General features: G+C 49.4%; 1 protein-coding gene across 3 annotated transcripts in view; it reads right to left on the bottom strand.

The window, feature by feature from the left end:
* Loxhd1 (lipoxygenase homology PLAT domains 1) overlaps positions 1-19,404 on the bottom strand; it is a 137,616-nt gene that overhangs the window by 43,740 nt on the left and 74,472 nt on the right. For all 3 annotated transcript variants that reach the window (XM_050151703.1, XM_050151704.1, XM_050151705.1), the window contains 8 exons: positions 14,937-15,103; positions 13,977-14,081; positions 12,171-12,299; positions 10,964-11,128; positions 8,370-8,551; positions 5,709-5,825; positions 4,897-5,059; positions 1,279-1,433 (listed from right to left, as the gene is read on the bottom strand). In XM_050151703.1, coding sequence (XP_050007660.1) covers positions 1,279-1,433; positions 4,897-5,059; positions 5,709-5,825; positions 8,370-8,551; positions 10,964-11,128; positions 12,171-12,299; positions 13,977-14,081; positions 14,937-15,103 — 1,183 coding nt within the window. The remainder of the gene's footprint in view (positions 1-1,278; positions 1,434-4,896; positions 5,060-5,708; positions 5,826-8,369; positions 8,552-10,963; positions 11,129-12,170; positions 12,300-13,976; positions 14,082-14,936; positions 15,104-19,404) is intronic.

The following is a 19,404-nucleotide window of genomic DNA, read 5'->3' as shown; positions in this document are numbered from 1 at the left end:
TCTCTCTCTCTCTCTCTCTCTCTCTCTCTCTCTCTCTCTCTCTCTCTCTCTCTGTGTGTGTGTGTGTTTATCTTCCCTGGTAGAAGATGATGTACATTTCCTCTTTCTCAGTATAGATGTCTAATTGAGGATCATGTTATTATTCACAAGCCAGAAGCAAGAAATTAAAGTTAAAGGCTATCCAGGTGACTAACAAGAGGGCGGGGACATGCCCTCTGAAGACCCAGCAGCCAGGCCCGGGCTTCTTCTATAAGCCTGGCACATGGGGTCACCAGGCATTACAGATCCATTTACAGGATACTTGCTACTTGTCCCAGGGCTAATTCCCTCCTCACCAGTAGCAGGTGTTTCAGTACAAAGGGGTCTGGCTGGCTGAGAGTCAGGCTCTCTGCCATGCAGGGGCTGCCTGCCATGCATGGCCATGGGCAAGACTGCAGCCAGACTAGTTCCATGTCTGTTCTCCTCAGAGATCCCCTGGCCGGTGGAGTTTGGGGTAGACTCAGGCACATGGAGATGACAGAGAGGAACTGGGGGCCCAGTGAAGGGTGTGGCAGGGCATGCAGAAGGGACAGGAGAGGGAAGCTGGTGGCCATAGAAGGGACAATTGGATGGATTTTGTCCTTCTGGTCCATCACAGGGCATCAGAGCTTCAAGAAGTGCTGCAGATACTGATCGCCCATGTGACTCTCCTGCCTTTTTATAGTCCCGGAATCTTAGTATGCTTGGCCCTCATTAGACAGGCCAGGTCAAAATGAGTCTACCTGGGTGACAGGGAGGAGCCCTTCTGCTCCCCAGTATCCTTTGCATTATTCCTGAGGGCCTCAGCTCTGCACAACACACTTAGCCAATTTATATTTGATTCCTCATCGTTGAGACAGGGAAACTAAGTTCAGCAGAGGTGAAACAGACAGGGAGCAGAAGGCAGAGCCAGGTTTCCAGGCCCCTCATCAGGTCTCAGGCCAGCCCCTGCCATCCTGCAGCCCCCACCTCCACATGCATGAACCGCCCACAGTGAGCTGGCTTTCTGAAGAGGCTGTCCCCACAGAGAGGACAATCTAGAGGTCAGGCCCGCCTTCCACTCCACCCCACCCCATGTAGGACCCAAAGAAGTGCACTGGCTGTGAAAGGGGAACACGCTGTTCTTACAGAGGAAAAGCAATGTCAAAAGCCCAAAGGAGGATGCATGGTACCCCACAGAGTGCCAGGACACTCTCAGGACCAGAAGACCTGGCATTCAGATGACTAGACCTAGAGAGGAGACAGGTACGTCTCTCCTACCGTTCCTCTCTCGAACTTGTTGGTGCGGTTTTCTGATTTGCCAAGGTACCGTTCTCCGGTGTCCCCAAGATCTCCGTAGATGGTGATGTAGACCCTGGCATCGGTCCCTGCCCCAGGAACGTTCCCTGTGAAGATCTGTACCGAGTACAACACAACTGCCCATCAAGTTGGGCAGGCAGACAGACAGAGGGACGAGAAGGGTGACAGCAGGTTAGCTCTAGCCAGCAGAGTTTGCCGGTAGACAAAGGTCTGGTCCAAAGCAGCAGCATCTTCTTCTCGCTGCTTGGCTAGGCAGTGTCAGCAGCACAGTGTATGGGGTCTTTGCACTCAGGAGGCTCTCAGAGAACCAAAAGATAAGAGTTTTTGGGGTGGCCCCCCGTCCCTTCACCCACAGCATCCAAGGAGACTGTCTTAAGTATGCCGTCACTATGATGACTGAGTCTTTATGCTGTGATACTTCTTATCTAACTAATTAGTGTTGATACACTGGAATGTGTGTGTGTGTGTGTGTGCGCACACGCGCGTGTGTGCCTCCTTACTTATTTTGACTTATTCTTCAGCTCATTGGTACTCTTCACCTTGCCCTAGTACCCCAGGCAAACTGTTTCCTCCAAAGCCACACTGATTGGTGCCTTGTCCTTGTTCCCATGGCGCCTGGGGGAGGGCTCAGGATCAGGGTGACAAGAACACAAAGATCCTGAGGAGAATGGACATGAGTATGGGGTCTTGGTTTTGCTCTGCTGTGTGGCTCAGCAAGGGTAGCTAGTAGATGTCTATTACAATGAGACCGCTGTATTCCTTGCCTCTAGACCTGGGGGCAAGCAAGTCCTGCATATATGTTCCTACAGATGCTCGGAAAGCCTCGTTCTCCCCTCTGTAGCCTTCTGCCCTGGGGAATTTGGAATTTCAGGCCAAGGATCACAGAACTTGGCTGGACTGTCCCTAAGAGAACGGCATGGGGAGGAAGCTTTTAGAGCAGTGGCTGGAAACTTGGAGGATGGGGGGTTCCTGAAGCCCTGTTTTTGGTCACCCAGAGAAATGACGCCGAGTGTTGACACAGACCTAGAGCTCAATGGCAGTGCGTGGCAGGAGAACCAGGGCAGTGCGAGACCTACCCTGGTCTGAGGGCCATTCCTGTGAACCTCAGGGACTTACAAGACCTTAGAGAATGGTTGTCTTTCCTACAGTGACTGAGATGGGCTTTCTTCCAACCCCTGCAAGTGGGCCCACAGCCACCTCTAACTCAATGAGGCAAATCAGTGTGCTGTGGGCAGCTTGCAGCCACAGTTACAGACATGTTCCCATCCCCCCATGGTTCCCTGTGTGCCCTTCTTCTCCTCTGGACTCCACAGCATCAGTACTGCCTTCTGGCTTTCTTGGGTCCCTCATCTTCCACTCAGTCCGTAGTCACGAAATTCTTTAGTTCCACCTTCAACCCTCTTCTCTCATTTTGCACAGCCTACGTTTGTATTCCTTGACCTCTTGGATCTTTATCTTGAACCCAGGTCCCTGTGCTTCAGATTTCCAACTCCTGTCACCAGGGTCTACTTCCACTGAGACTAGACTCTGGCATCACAAACTCATGGGTCTGAGTGGTACTTGATCCCTCTGGTACCCATCTCCTTCTTCAAACTCTCCGTCCCCTCCCCCTGCCTCTTCATAGCCTCTCATTCTCTAAAGTCCCTTGTTTCTTTATGAGACTTGATGGACAGAGCTGTGTAGCCTGATACAGACAAAAGCCCGGGACCCTGCTCAGTTTGGTGCAGAACCAGCAAGCATGCCGTGGGCCTCCACAGCTGATGATGAAATCGTCTCTGTGTTGCTTAAAAGAGACAGCATTACCCAAGTCTGTCGGGCCAACACCAACTTGAGACAACATTAGGAATCTTGTCACAGCTTAGACGCAACAGTTGATGACTGTCCTCTCCCCGCCACCCCCCTTCATTCTGACTACATTCAAGCCTGCTCCACATCTGAAATTATCACGGGTGGGTGGACCCGTTAGGACGCCTTTTCTAGGAGCCCTTGTCCTGGACTGGGATGCTGTGTCCTTGGGGCTGTGACTGGATGGTCTTCTAACAACCCCAATCCACCTCCTGCTGCTTCCTCTGGTCCTTTGGCAATTAAGGGAACAATTCAGCCTCTGATGCTGAGCAATATGGGTATGCGGGATCCAGCTATTTCTGGATCCTCCTCCCTCTCGTCCCACCCAGGCCACACAGCTTGTCAGGGAAGAGGTGTTTCCTTAGAAACCTCAGAGTGGGTTCTGTGGAGTAGGTTTATAGAGAACATCTCAAGAGTGTTGCTGGGAACGGCAGCCCAGGGTGTCCATCTGGGGGTCCAAGCAGAAAAGACACATATCTCCCAAACCGAACAACCAAGGATATTCAGAGAAAGGGGTGTGGATGGAGAGAGATCCACCCTTGGGCAAGATGGCTCAGATTAAAGGAAATCAGGGGCTCTCGCTGTTTTATACAAAACAGAAATATGTTTGCCTCTTGTCTTTGGACGCTCAGCAGCAGGAAGATCTGTGCCCTGCCTCCACCAGCTTCCTATGAGAATCTTAGGTTTCCCTGGAATCCTGGGTTTTACTCCAGTTTTTCCAAAGCTATAATACCATAAATTTGGATTGTTTTTCCAAGTTCCCAGAGCTTCTCTAGTCTGTGTAGACCGCCCAGCTGGAGAGGACGGTGGGCGCCATGTGTGTACCATCAGTGGTAGAGACTTTTACAAAGGACGCTGATTATCGAATAGTTAAGGTTTACTCGGAGCTGAGCAGCATAGGGAGTGACACGGACAGTGCTACCGTGGGGTAAAGGAAGGACACACGTGTGTGCATGCACGTGCCTGTGCAACAGTGCAGTGAGGAGAGAAGGCCGGCGAGTGAACCTTGAATGCCAGTGGGCACAAGAAAGGACCTAGAACTAAGCAGACTATTTCGGGAGACAGGAAGATAACCGGAATATGGTGATGTCACTGAGACCAAAGGCAGGAAGAAACGCAAGAAGTGGGTGGTCAGGATGATTCAAATACTGCCTAGAAATAACAGCCGTGGATGATCGTGACGAGTTCACCCAGGAAACAAAATCCCATGACCTTAGACAGATCCAGAAGCTGACCTAACCCCCAGAAACATGCCTTGCAGGGATATTTCTACCTTGCTTTTCTGTCTTAAAAATAAATCTTTTACAGTACAGGGCTTCAAAACAGAGGTTTCTACATTAGACAGATACTCTCCCAGTGAGCCACACTCCAGCCCTAGACTGTCCTGAAAGAGTAAATGGGATCACTCTACACCAAGTGTTGGCCACATAAACTGAGCATACAGAAAGCCAGGAGCAGGGGCGATCTGTTGGCATGTACCATGCTGTAGAAGTAGGAAGGGATCTGAGCACAAAGCTTGCAGTGAAGCAGGCAAGACTCTGGGGACTAGCCTGCCATCTACCAGCTGTGTGAACTTGGCAAGTTACATAGCCTCTATGAGCCTCAGTTTCCCAGGGATAACATAGACCATCCTCGTGCGTGAGGATGCTCAACCTGGCAGGGGCTGGTGCTCTGTGAGAAGGGATGTGGTCCTGGAGCTGTGTGACAAAGGCCACCTATCCTGTGTGCACTTACTGTCCAGAGGCTCCTCCACTTCCTTGTAGACTTGTCGTAAGGACCCATCTTTCATGTACTTCTCAGTGAAGATGTCGTAAGGGACCAGTTCTCGGATGGTCTTCTTGTCGTCCTCAGAGGTGGCAAGCCATCGGTCACATGGGAAAGTCAAGGTCTCTGTACCCTGAGGTGAGGAGGAAGGAGGAAGATGAGCCCATAGTCTATAAGGTGGGAGCCACCAGCTCCAGGGATTTGCCAGCATGTTCAGGCTCATCAGAACCAGAGATGAAGAAGATGTTGCCTCCCTGTACAAAAACACAGGGACCCTTTCTGCCCCGGTTTCAGAGACCTAGTCTTACAGACTTGCACAGCCGCAGCAGGGTGAGTTAGCTTTTGAAGGTTATACTTCTTAGATCACTTAAAAATAAATATCTGAGCCCTGTCCCTGACACTTGGGGTCGTGGGTGGCAAGGGCTCTGTGCTTTTAAATCCATCTTGTCCCCAGAACTGCACTGTCTTTTAGCTGTGGAAGTTTGCATTTTTTTCTAGTGTTTTCCAATTTATTCAGGTTTGATTTTCCTCTGGAGTTGACCCTGAATAGAAGTAAGGACATTGCTGGTCACTCACCGGTCCTGTGGCTTTGGGACTCGGGCAAAGACACAGACCAGACTAGATTGCCTAAACTCTTTTCTTTGACCACGGGAAGAATCTGCTTTGGATCTGAGCTGGTTAACATGTCCTGGAGGCTGAAGCAACCATCAGGCCAGTCTGCTGTGATGTGAGCTCATTCTGGGAAAGGCAAATGAAGTAGGACAGACACGTCTCCAACTTACGTCTTTATCAGGAAGGAGCCTGCGGATGTCCACATGGGAACAGTGCCACCCAGGGTTTATGCCTGTGTTATCATGGCCAATCCGGATTTTTTCAATGATTTCACCCACATCTTCCAACTTCATAAAGAAAAAAAAAGGCACTACGTGTTAATAGAAGGGCTTCAATCATTTTGTGCCTCCTTGGGGGCATCCATCTTCAGATCCCTCTGAACATAAGGGGGCGATTTGCTCTCTGTATGTCTCTACTGAGCAGCCAGGCCAAGACCCTCCTCTGCACATGCCATTCTTCCTCCCTTCAGTCTTGACCTAATGGACCCTGATTTGGGCACTCTGATCTTTCAGGCGTGTCTGACTCCTCACAGAAGCCGTTACCTTCCCCATCCTCCATGACGTGATGTTATAGTAGCACATTCTCTGAGAAGTGAGTTGGGTCTCAGAAGAGATCTAGTACAGCCCATGCTCCTATCCTGATAGACCATGTTCAAATCTACCGACTCTTAAGAGCCCCTCCCTTTCAGTAATTCTCTACTCCTAGAAATTGTGCTCATTCAAACTTACAGAAAATGGTGTCTTCGTCAGCCAAAGTCAGGGTCATGGCTGGGGCAGCCCATTGATGTCATAGCTAGGTCAAAGACTCCAGCATGCTTTCTTTTTTGTCACCTGATCTCTAGCTCTAAGTGCCTGGCCAAGCAACATGCTATGCCATAGATTGACAGGGATGCCACAGCTACCATGACCTTGCTGCCCTTCCAAGATGTCCTACTACCTGACACCTGCTCTGAATCAGAAAACAGAATCCATGGCCACAAATGGTCCTTCAAGGCCTTGAAAACCCAGAGGACTCAGAGTCACTAAACAAAGATCGGGGCTTCCAAGTGATGTGGCACAGATTTTTTTTTTTAATAGATCTTATTATCTGCCAGAGAAGTGCAGATGCCCAAGGGAAGGGTGTGGTCCCCAGCATCTCAACTGACAAACTTGCTGCCTGGAGTGACCAGGAAACGAAGAGTTCTGTGTATCTTCTTCTACCCAGGGCTTCTTTTTTCTTCCCTGTCCCATAGGCTTTGAGGTTGGTGGCTTCAATGGCACTTCTGAAACCTGAGGTCTACAGCAAGCACTGAGTTGCTTTCATCAGGGGACTGTCTTGGCTGTGGCACTGCAGACAGTAAAGAGGCCTTCAGAGGACCGCTGCCCAGGGGTTGTGGCCTCCTAGATGGGCTCAGAAGACATGGCTATCAGAAAGGGCTTTGGCATTCTTCCTTGGGAGGGGTGAAGGCTCAGGAGCTGCTGTGACCCTAAATTCACCGCGTAATGTCATTTTAGTAAGTCACAACCTTTCTTGCTCTGGGTGCTTGTGTGTGAGACGGGATTGCTGCCCTGCCACCCTCTTGGGACTGTCATGAACACTCAAAAACTTGGTCCATATTGAGTGCTTAGAACGGCGCTGACATTTCCGCGGAGCTCAGGCATCCTGTCAGCGCTCTTCTCCCAGCCAACCCTCAGGGTGGACCACAGAGAGAAGCAGCCATTGGCTAAGGGCTACTCCAGAGTCAGGGCTGGAAGGGGAGATGTGGACTGAGGATCTGCCATATGAGAGTGGAGAGGCGGAAGTCGCAGGCAGGAAAGACCGGCGAGGAACAAAGCCTTTCCGTTTGTTCCCAAGCTCCTACATCCCCCTGAGGCCCAAGCAGTTGAGAAAGAAAAACCAACAACAAATGAGCTGGCAGTTTATAGCTGCCTACTAATGGGACCTCACTGATGAAAGTCTGCAGAAGTCCTGCTGAGGTGTGACCTGGGCACTGATGAGGTCACACTCTGATGCGCCCACCACATCATCTTTCGTGGCAAGACTTTACCTTGTATAGATGAGTGAACCAGCCCTTAGTTTTCTACAACAGACCTCCCAGCAAAGCTGACTCCTCCCAGAGAGGGTGGGGAGGGAGCTTTATCTCTGGGGCAGCAGCTGGCTGAGGATAAGGACAAGCTCAACACTTTGTTCCCCACCAGACTATATGGACATGTCACCACTGGTCCCCGTTACTCAGAGCGCCGAGGCTTCCAAGGTTCCTGGCTCATCTGCCAGGCTGGTTTCATTGCGCTACCCTCTTCCTAAGTCCCTTCATGCTCCCCTGTGACTTCAAGCTCTATGTTTGCCTGTTTCCATCCATGGGTATGCTGTTCACCTCCCAGGAATGCCTCTCCTCCTTCTCCTAAGAATGCCCACTTCCACATCCGCCTCCAATCCACCTCCTCCAGGGCTCTTCCTTCTCTGAACACCAACAGCAACCTCAATCCACTCGGAAGCCTACCACAGAGTAAAAGAACATGCACATCAGAGCCTGTTACCTTAGGTTGGTTTCCTGCACGCTAGCTGTGCAGTCTGGGGAAAGCCATTAACTTTGCTGTGCCCCAATCCCCTCCTTCTTTACCAGGGTCAGAAGAGTACAGGACTGTTACAGGGGTCCAGTGACTGAACATAGCTGAATCCCATATGTCAGTACCTCTGACCCTCAGGACCCGTGGTGGCAATAATCCCTAGATTTTCTGCCGAGAGCATAGTACTTGGCTCACCAACTATATTAAAGCTCCTTGTAGGCAGTGTGGGCTCTACTGTTGTGTCTCCTGCCTAAGCTAGCTCACAAAGGAGGACAGGGCAGGTACCTCCACGATGAAGCGGGAGGCAGACTTCCTCTCGAAGAACAGCTTCTGCTCCCTCTTGTTAGTGCACAGGAACTTCTGCCGGGTGCACACGGCATCACAGCCGTAGATGACTATAAAGATGTTGGAATCGGTTCCGGCAGCAAAGACATCACTGGTGTAGAGGGTGATCTCATAAGGGACAACTGGGAGGGAGGACAGAGGGCAAGGCCAGGGGTGGCAGGAAGAAAACAGGAGACACCATAGGTGAGGTCAAGTCCTTTACAGCATCAGTGGCCTTTCGCAGAGAGCATGTCAAGCCTCGTGTCCACAGAGAAGCCCTGATCTACTACAGCAGACTGGCTGAACATACAGATTACGTAATTTTAAAGGTTCAAGTTCAAATACAGGACCTAACTTGATGAGTGAGGCCTGGGCAAGTTACTTAGGAGCCTCGGTTTCCATTAAAGTGTCCTCGGCATAAAGCTTAGCAGGGTTCTGTAACCTAGAGCTTCGGATTTCAGAGACAAATCGCCAATCAGGGCAGCCAGGCTGCAGCGGTGGCATGCCATTCTCTTCCCGTCCTGTCCATTGCTCTCAGCACCTGGTTTGCTCCTAACGTGCCAGCTCCCTCAACCAATCCATGTCACACCTGGCCTCTTACTCAGCTTCCCTGGCTTTATAGATGTCCCTTACAGGGGACTGGCAAGGCGGAGGAGAGGATTCATCAGGTCATTCAGCAGCTACAGCACTATCTATCCTTTGAAGGAGAGTTGGCACATGAGCCCCACTGATAAGCACCTTCCCGGCACAACTGCTCCATGACAAGTGACCAGCATGTTTCCACGCAGGCTGAGGATCTGCAGTCCAGGAGCTGTTGGCGGGATCTTAGATAAGTAAGGATTCTTGAGCCCCTCTCCAGATTGTCTGTGGGGTGGATCTAATTCACACCTTACTCTATGGCTTGACGCAATTAAGCTAAGGCAACAGGGTCTGCTACAGGGTGAGATTCATTAGTAGGTTATGAAATGAGGTTAATGAGTAGTCGGCAGTGTTCTGAACAGAAAACACTATTGGGTACCACACAGAGTGACATGTTGGTTTGTCTCACATGTATACTCATTATGGGTTTCTATACATGGGAAATCTATATCTCTATCTATATCTCTATATCTATCTATTTATATCTATATCTATCTATTTATATCTATATCTATCTATATATCTATATCTATCTATATATCTATACATATATGGAGAGAGAGAGAGAGAGAGAGAGAGAGAGAGAGAGAGAGGAGAATATGAATACAGGTTGAGAAGAGGGCTGAGTTGGTAAAATGTCTGTCATGCGAGCAAGCATGAAGACCCCAGAACCCACATAAAAAGCTAGGCATTGGGTCACATGCCTATAACAACAGCACGGGGAACTAGGATAGAGAAGGATGGAACCCTGAAGTTCAGTGGCCAGCTAGCCCAGCCAAACTGGTGAGCTTCAGATTCAGTGAGAGACCCTATCTTGAAAAATAAGAGGTGCCCAGCAATTAAGAAGACACACAAACATTGATGGATGACCTCAACACGCAGCCATATACATGAACACACACATATATTATTAAGCAAATACACCACACCACTATATATATATATATATATATATATGTATATATATATATATATATATGCACCCAAAAAAAAGAAGAAGGGAAGGAGAGAGGGAAGGAGGGAGGGAGGAAAAAAAGGAAGGAAAAATTGAAACCCTAGGGGAGTTCTCAAGCAAATATACAATATCTTATGCTATTGGATCCTAAAGGAAGCCATCCATATTAGGAGCTACCTGGTCTTAGGAGATCCCAACCCTCTCCAGATAACGAGTCTGCTTCCAGTGTACTTAAAAAGCTTCTCTGAAAAGGGACAGTGGCATCCGTGCCTGTGATGATGCTAGCCACCCACCGAGAACTTGTTATGGACCGTATTCAACACTGTATCCTAAGCAGTCATTTCCATCCCCGCAGTTCCAATGGGGCAGGTATTACTGTGCCCATTTTATCAGAGGAGAAAGCAAGATGCAGAGGGGTGAAATAGTCCCAGGTCCTATGGTGGAGCCCGAGCCCACGCTTGTCTGACTTCAGTGCTACAAAGACTAGTTCTGGGGTGAACTGGGGGGAATTACTGATGCCTACCCACAAGCCACAGGGAGAGGTGGTTCACATAAATGACCACAGGCCCTCTGGACTGAAAAAGACCCTACTTAGAGCTTGTTGATAAATAGAAGCTCAGCCTTGCTGGGCCCTTGGGAATAAAGAAGGTAGTGGAGATCCTTCCTCAGAGACCTTGATGAGGAAACTGAGTCCTGGAGAGACTAGACGATGTCTTGTCATCAGCTAGTGTGGGGCCTAGTTTAGAATAAATCCAATGTTATCTTTTTTTGGGGTCCGGGGCTAGGCCCACAGTACTCCCTCAACCCCAGAGCTCAGGACATTTGAGGAAGGGACAAGAAAATTGAACAGAATCTCTGAGGTGGGTTTGGCCCCAAGTCAACTGTGGAGGAAGAGCTGGGGCTGGGTGGGACAGGTTATAGGGTCTCCCGGGAGGGCCGGCCTTGCCGTGAGGGTTCCTACATGGTGTGTAGAGTCGTGTCTGAAGCTCAGCGTGGAAGAGGTCCCTGACGATGGCCCCGTCGTCCTCATTCTTGGCCAGCCAGCGGCCACAGGGAAAAGTCATGCACTTTCCAAGAGAGGGAGCGTCCACTTCCACCCAGTCTACAAACCAGCCTGGGGCCTTGCCTGGAGATGGGAGAGAGAGAGGGGGGGAAGAGGGAGAGAAAGGGGGGAGAGGGAGAGAGCCCACTAAGAACATGTACAATATGGCTTCCTGTGGGTGAGCTCAGAAACTCCCAGCATCCTTCCTTTTTTGATGTGGTCACCCAGAATCCGTCAGTCCTATAGCACCCTTTGGCTGACAGCATTACCCAGACGACTCTTACTGAGATGTGTACATAGCTAAAACTGCATCCCACTCGGGCTGGGCCAGGGAAACCAGCAGAATGTGGTGCTTGCCATTGCTGGTCTGGGAGGAGCACCGTGAGGAGGTAACAGGGTAGGCAAGCCCAAGCAATGGAATCAAAATGGCATCCAGGGTGGGCAAAGCTGTAAACAAGGAGCTAAGGAAAGCCTGTGTTCTTGGACACCTCAGCTGGGGATGATGCTCAGAGCTTTCTGGTTCTATTTGTGATGCATCCTACAGTCCCGACAGCACCTGCTTCTAGGACAGAGTTTCTTCCTTGAGCAAAGAAATGAAAGTTTGGGGAAGAGCGGAGACCTACTGTACCATGAAAAAAATATGGACACAACTTTTGTCGGGCTGCTTTGTCATTAAGTCCTGGGTTCCGGGAAGAACTGGCTAGCTTATTGGCTCCTCAACGGGGGTCCCTAGGCTAGCAACTATGCATGAGCTAGGGACTTAAAAGATAAGCACAGAACCCCAAGTCAGAGATGCTGGGGTGGACCCAGAAGTCATGTTCTAGTATCCCCTCCCACTCTGGGTGACTCTAGTGAACCATCAGGTTAGAAACCCACTAAGCTTTCTCAGGGGCTTTATAATCCAGTTGCACATTAAGATTCCCGAGGTTGGAATCTGGATAGGGGTTTCCCATGTCACCTACGTCCAAGTCCCAATGAAGATCAACAGTCCCAGAACCGGTGTAGCCAGGGCTCCGCTGGGCAAGTGAGACTGAGATACTGTGTTGTTCTAAAAGTCGAGCAGCCCACACTGACCTGTCCGTGGGCTCTCTAGTTTTACCAGAGAACGGAAGGGAGAGAACCAGACCTGTGTTGTCATGGCCGATCCTAACTTTCCACAGGTCTCCCAGATCCAGTGTCTCCACAGTGAAGATTTCAATGCTGTCCCTTTCGAATTTGTCACTGTTGGTCTTGGAGGACTTCAAGAGGGTGATTCCTGCCAACCAGACAACCCCAGCATGACTGAACGTGACTGAATAGTTCTAAGACTCTCCCAGCCTGGCTCATCCACTATTCCTCCTTCTTCCTCATAATGACCAACTTTCTGAACTTCCACCAAACCATCAAAGATCAAAGATGTCACGCCTCCCAGTGGGCACCTCTGTGTGCGCGTGTGTGTGGTTTGTATGTGTATGTGTGGTGAGTGCGTTTGTATGCTGTGTGTATGGTATGTATATGTGTGTGGTTTATGTATGGTGTGTGTGTGTGGTATACGATGTGTGGTCTGTGTATATGGTTGTATGTGTGGTATATATATATATGATGTGTGGTGTGTATGTTATATGTGTGTATTTATAATTTTTTTAAAACCCTTTTCAGGTAAACTTGCAATTCCCTGTCTGCATCTAAAGAAAACCCCTCTCCATTTCCTTGCAGCAGGGCATCCAGGCAGTGTGGGCTCTTCTTCCACAAGCCTGGCAGTTCTCTGCATGGGGACAGAGCCAGTGACAAGGTCACCTTCCCCATGCTCGTGTGGGGATGCCATGTGCAAACACTGTCTGGAGACACGCCTGGACTCACAAGGAGAGACGGCTTCAGGTGCCCTCACGGGCTGTGGTGTCAGCTTGAAACCTGAGGGGGACTCAGTCTTCAACATCCTCTCCTACCTTTTCCTACCATGCTGCCTTGAAGTCCCCTCCCCAGGCTGAGGCCCTCAGACAGAAAGCCTTTTGGCAGGCAGACTTGAGTGCTCAGAGGACAGACAGATCCTGGTGCCCAGTTCAGCCTCCTGCCAGGCCAGCCAGTGGTCCTGGGCAAACTGCTTGATGTCTGTGGCTTGTCTTCCTCAGCCCTCAGAAAGGTGGCCTGGTGCTCTCCCCACAGGGCCACTGTGAGGTCTGAAGAACACAAGGATTCTAAGTGCTCAGGAATGTGGCTGACAGCAGAGAGGCCCAGGAGAGAAAGGGCAATGGCAGAGCCCCTCACTTCTCTGGGAAATGATGCAGGGACCATCGCAAGCACAGTGATTATCAGCTGTGACCTAATTCATTATACACCATCAGCTTTATTCAACCCCCTAAGTAATAGTGACAATCGATGTTCACTGACCCCTAAATTTTAAGTGTTCTGTGTAATGAAAGTCACAGCCCCGAGACATGCATAAAACTTTATCTCTAACAAATGGGAAAGGCACAGGGTGGCTAAGCACTTGCCCCTGATCACACAGCCAATACCAGAATGAATGGGAATTTGAATGAATCAGGTTTCAGAGCTATGCTTTGGATCAGCACATCACTGCTGTAGATGGGAAGCTTGGGGTTAAGTCCATTCGTTCTTCAGTGGTGCTCGGCACAGAGCTTCCAGTTAACCCACAGAGACTCCTTGAAGAATCGTTTCAACTATAGACACAGGCAGAACGGCCAGGGGAGGATGGAGTGGAAGGCAACAGCACTAAATGAAGGTGCCACCCTCACGGAGTCACCATCCAGCTTCTGGAACAACGCTGGTACTCCCTGAAGACCTCATAGGAGGAGACCCTGGGACCCTGCAGGGCTGAGTTTTATTGGACTTGAAAGAGTCCTTTCTTCCAGGTGATTTTTGGGGCACAGTTAGGACGAGAGTTCCTTTGCTGCTAAGTCCACCAGGGCACGCAGGAAAATGCTGTGTTCCTTACCATTGTCATCTTGCGTGCCAAAGAGTGTGATGAAGACATTGGCATCTGTGCCGGCATTCTTCTTGTCCCCAGTCTTGACGGTCACTGAGAAGGTGGTGGATTTATCTGCCGGGGGAAGAGGACAGAGAAGTGAACCATAGATCACCTGGGGACCCCAAGGAGCGGGAGAGAAGGCTGCTTGATCTGTCCACTGTGGCTCTGTTACACCAGTTCCTTCCCTGTATCATCCTCTACCTGATGATGGCCATGGTCACCATAAAAACAGGTCTGTTCATGTGGTCAGTCCTGCAAACAGCTTTCTTTGTGGTGCCTTTAACTCCAGAAACCCCCTCAAGATATAGAAACGTCTCTGCTCTGCCTATAGGAAGCCCTTGGTCTGTAGAGGTGGTACACGGTCAGGGAGGCATGAGGTGACTTGGGTGTCAGCAGCCCATAGCCAGGAGCTCTAGTCTGACCTCTCTGACCTCTCCAGACCGGACAGGGCTTTAGGGACTGAGATGAGCATCATGGGCCTCTAGTCAGCTAATACTTTTTCCACAGAAATATACCTCAGGAGCCCAGAAATGCCCCTGGAGCATCATGGGCCTCTAGTCAGCTAATACTTTTTCCACAGAAATATACCTCAGGAGCCCAGAAATGCCCCTGAGGGAGAACAAAAGATAAATCAGAACTAGCTCAATCATTTTGTCCCTGAATAACACAACCCTAGCTGTGAACCACCTTACTCCAAATCCTATGCTAGGCATATGGGAGCCTGCCCCCTCCCCCACAACTTCTACAATCTCTCCACGGCAGGAGGAAAGGGCAGGACAGCTAGAGTATCCAGCAGGAAGTGCCCAGAACCCATAAGTAGCGAAGAAAACAGAGGAGAAAGGGAAAGAGAAGTGGGAGGGGGGAGAAAATGGAGGGAGAAGAGAAGAGAAAATGGGGGATGGGAAAGTCATCTCTAATACAAGGAACCTTTTTGTTCCAGAGCCAGGTTGTCAAGGGGGTTGTTGTCACCATGTCCTCCACCCTCCTCATCTTCGCTGGGTAGCACGTAGGACTCATCCACTGGCAACAGCTCCCTGGACAGTTGCCCATCATCCTCCTCCACTGCTAGCCACCTTTGGCACGGGAAATAGTACCTGAGGGGTAGAGTGAGGAAGATTGGGGTGTCTCTTTGAGATAATCTCATATGGGAGCTGAAACAGGCTTAGAATGAGGGACCTGCGTGGGCTCAGACTCCCCTGTCTGACCACCACGGCATTGCCCACGTATTCTGCCCAGTCTAGGAATTACCCACAGTCTGCTTGAGGTAAATAATAAATCCAGAGACACGCTCAGCCCGTGAGATATTGAGTGGAAAGATCTAGAAAGAGGGGGGCTTATGAGAACCATTATTACGCCTTCCTGGACAATCTGATTTGGCTCCTCGGGCACAGTGCTGCACAGGACAGGTGCGCCACACCCATGTATGGAGTCCATGAACTTTGATGACATTGGGGGAAGACAGAGTATCTCTAAGAAGCAGAAAATGACCTCACAGTCATCAAGGAAGATGATATCCATGAAGACTCCTCCATAGAAAAGCGTACCCAGTACACTGGAGGGGCTCGGAGAGGAAGGTGAGCCAGAATGGGGGGCAGTAGACAGATGCTTAAGGACTGGAGGGGCCCGGAGAGGAAGGTGGGCCAGAATGGAGGGCGGTAGACAGGTAGACAGGTGCTTAAGGACTCACTTCTACAGGTCAATGCTCTGGTTCCTGTTCCCAGACTCCTGCTAACCCTTGTGTAGTATTGAGCAAACTCCTTCCTAGGATTGTCAGATTTTGACAACGGAGGGCCGGGACACCCTCCCCCCCAGTCATGTTTAAACTTTACACAAACAATGGATCATGTTTTTGTGCATACCCCACCTGATATTTGGCATATCCTTGTGTGGCTAAGGGTAGGCTCTCTGGAGGAATCTGCTAACTCAACCACTGTTGCTCTTCTTTCTTTCCTTCCCCCCTTTTCCTCTCCTCAGCCACGCCAAGGCACCCTTGGAGGCTGTAGGTCAATGTCTAAGACCCAGGACAACTCAAAAAGTCTGAGCATGCAGCCCCAGCCCCTCTACAATCTGGGGGCCATTGCTCTCCATCTGTTCCCTTTCTCCTTGCCCTGATGTGAAAGGGTCATTTAGGAACTAACTCAGCTCTAGGGTGGGCGGTATCCTGGAAAGTGTCTCCTCTTGTCTGTGTCCTCAGCAACTCCAAATGTTAGAGAAGAAGATCAGAGGGTGTGACGTCAGCCCAACACTCGGATGGCCGAGGAAGATGGACCGGGAGGGCAAGAGTGAGTCACTGTGCTGAACTATCCCTGCATCTCTGGGATGAAGCCTACTTGATCATGGTGGATGATTTTTCTGATGTGCTCTTGCATTTGATTTGTCAGTATCTTATTGAGTATTTTTGCATCAATGCTCATGAGTGAGATTGGCCAGGGGGTAGAGAACACTTGACACCATCCCTATCTTGTGAGAATGTCTCTTTTCCTCCAAGATTAAGCTGTGCTCGTTGTCAGTGTGAGGGCTGTTGAAGATAGCTCATTACAGACCCTCACTAAAGACGATTTCTTACTAATGAAGAACAAACCAGCGACACGTGCACAGAAAAACATGGGGCAGGATGGAGAAATGAGGAAGCATGCAAAAACCAGCGAGGAACCTTCCTTTCGCAAGAACAGGAACACACTCTGCCTGGACACCGATGTAACCAGAACCCCTAGCTGTACAGAGTAAAAAGTTCTTGCAAATTCCTGAGATGCACAAAAGAACAGTTGGACAGGAGAGGAAATGTACCTGGGGGGTGGCACTTTAATTTCTAAATATACAATTCTCCACACATTCATTTAATGGCAGAACAGTCAAACTCCCAAGAGGAGCTTTTTTTCTTTTTCCAAATCACTTAATGTCTTGATTTGGAAAAGGTAAGAATAGCTAATACTCTTAGAGGATAATGAAAGAGGACAAGTGCTGACAGACATTCAAATAGATTACAAAGCTACAATAATTTTTAAATTGTTGGGCTGGACCAGATGTGTCAAATCAACAGAACCGAGTAACCAACCCTGCCTGAGCCAGAGGGGAAGCTGAGCGCAGTCTCCCTCCAGCCTGTCTCTCAGCTTTCCCTGTCCTTTCTGAGCTGAAAGCCTTTGACTTGCTGGGGCACCTTGGGAAGTAAGCAGGGCAGTGCCAAAAAGCCAGCATCTTAGAGGAGGAAATGACAGCCATAACGGGGCAGTGACAGGTGCTGGGAAACCTAGCGTGAGTTTGGCAGCAGACCCACGCAGGTCAGGATCCTATGGTTACCAAAACTGTTTTGGCAATGAGAACACTGAGCTATCTGTGAGGTACGCATCGGGTATCCTTGAAACGACCAGGTAGGGTTTGTGGGGGAATAGGGTGAGTCCTGTTACCTCCTGTTTTATATGGAAGTTGGCCTAAAAGGAGGACATGGTTCAAGACACAGCAGGCTGTAGGCCAAGAAATTTATCCAACAAATATTAATTTATTAAGGGCTTACTAAATTTCCCCTAGTGTCAGACCCTCGGCAGCCCTGATGTCATTCCAGAACCAGCATGCTTTCCTCTGCTGTCACTGATCTCCACAAGGAAGAGCCCTCTGCCAGATCGCCCGCCCTGGATCCCCTCATCTAATAGGCAGTGTGACCTAGCGGTAGGAATGCAGCACTGAGAACAGAGGCTGGTGGATCTCTGAGTCTGAGACTAGGCTGGTCTACATGGCAAGTTCGAGAACAGCCAAGCTTAGGCAGTGAAAGGCATAAAGCTGGTGAGGATGTAACTGAGTGAGAGTCATGTTCCAGCCCCAATAAGCAGCAGAACTTGGCATCTTTGGCCGCACGGTTCTGGTTTTAGAGTTAAGGTGAGGAGAAAGGAGTTACACAATAAAGTCACTGAGGGCAGGTACATGTTAGGGTGTCCCTGAGCGGAGGCCTAGGAGAGAGGACGTCGTGTGAAGCTGTGAAGTTGAAGCCCGAATTGCCTTCAAGACCCCAAGATGTTAGAGATGCCAGAGTCGTGGGCTACCTGCCAAGGAGAGCTGCTAACAAGGAGTGGAACCGGCCCAAGAGAGAGAAGTTTGCTGCAGTCAAACCTGAATGGAGCTGGAGCTCCGAAGAGTGTTTTGACATCAGACATGGAGATGAAGTTTGGCGTTTTCCCAGTTGGTTTTTTGCTCTTCTTTGATCTAGCATTGCTATGCTCCTTTCCTCGAGTTTTGGAATGGTAATATATGCTCTGTACCATGTGTTGCAAGTATGTGATCTGCTTTTGATTTTAATTTTTTACAGGGGATTACAGTTAAGAGATTGCCATGCATCTCAGCAGAGACTTTGGACTTTGAAACAAGTTTGAGACTGTTGTAGACTGTGGGGACTTGTGAAGTTGGACTGAATGCAGTTTGGCTATAAGCCTTTGGGGACCGAGGAGTGGAATGTGGTGATTTGAAATAAAGTTGTCCCAAAGGGGGGTGTCCCTATTAGGAGGTGTAGCCCTATTAGAGAAAATGTGCCACTGTGGGCTTTGAGGTCTCTTTTCTTAATCTTTTATCAATGTGACAGTCTACTTTCTGTTGATTGCAAGATGTAGGACTCTCAGCTCTAACACTATGCCTGCCTGCACACCATGCTCCCTGTCATGATGATAATGGACCGAACCAAAAAAAAAAAAAAAAAAAAAAAAAAAAAAAAAAAAAAAAAACCCAAACCTGCAAGTGAGCCACCCTGATTAAATGTTTTCTTTATAAGAGTTGCTGTGGTCATGGTGTCTCTTCACAGCAATAAAAACCCAAACTAAGGCATGGGGCTAGGGCTCAACCTTCCAGGGTACATGGGCTCCTCCATCTATGGAAACACCTCCTTCCCAGCCTAGGTCAGAGACTGACTATGGGTCTCCAACAGGTACCAATCCAGCTCACAACCCATTACATGCATCAAACTAACCACGGATTTTGCATCTTGTTGAGAAGAAAAAGTTGGAAGAACAATAACACTTTGGGGCATGAAATTCAAATTTCAATGTCCACAGATTGGCACACGGCCCCATTCCCCATTTCAGCATCTTTTAAGGTTGTTGTTTAGAGACAGGGTCTTACTATGTAGCTCTGACTGGCCTAGACCTTGCTATGTAGACCAAGCTGGACTTGAACTCAGAGATCTGTCTGCCTCTGCCTCCTAAATGCAGGGGTTAAACCTGCATACCAGCTTGCTCACCTAAGGCTCAGTTTGTACTTTCCCAGTGGAGTCTTTTACAGAGATCGAATGCTGTGAAAAACTGGAAATGTTTTCTACATGGCCCTTTTAGAAAATGTTGCTGATCTCTGGCCCCTGAGCACTAAAACCAGGTGCTCTAAGTTTATTTCTCCGTGGAGAGTTGGGGGTGAACTGCTG

Source organism: Alexandromys fortis, unplaced genomic scaffold, assembly GCF_014885135.2.
Source record: "Alexandromys fortis isolate MF-2015 unplaced genomic scaffold, M_Fortis_MF-2015_v1.1 scaffold_71, whole genome shotgun sequence".
Taxonomy (NCBI): domain Eukaryota; kingdom Metazoa; phylum Chordata; class Mammalia; order Rodentia; family Cricetidae; genus Alexandromys; species Alexandromys fortis.
This window is presented reverse-complemented; position numbering and strand designations above follow the sequence as displayed.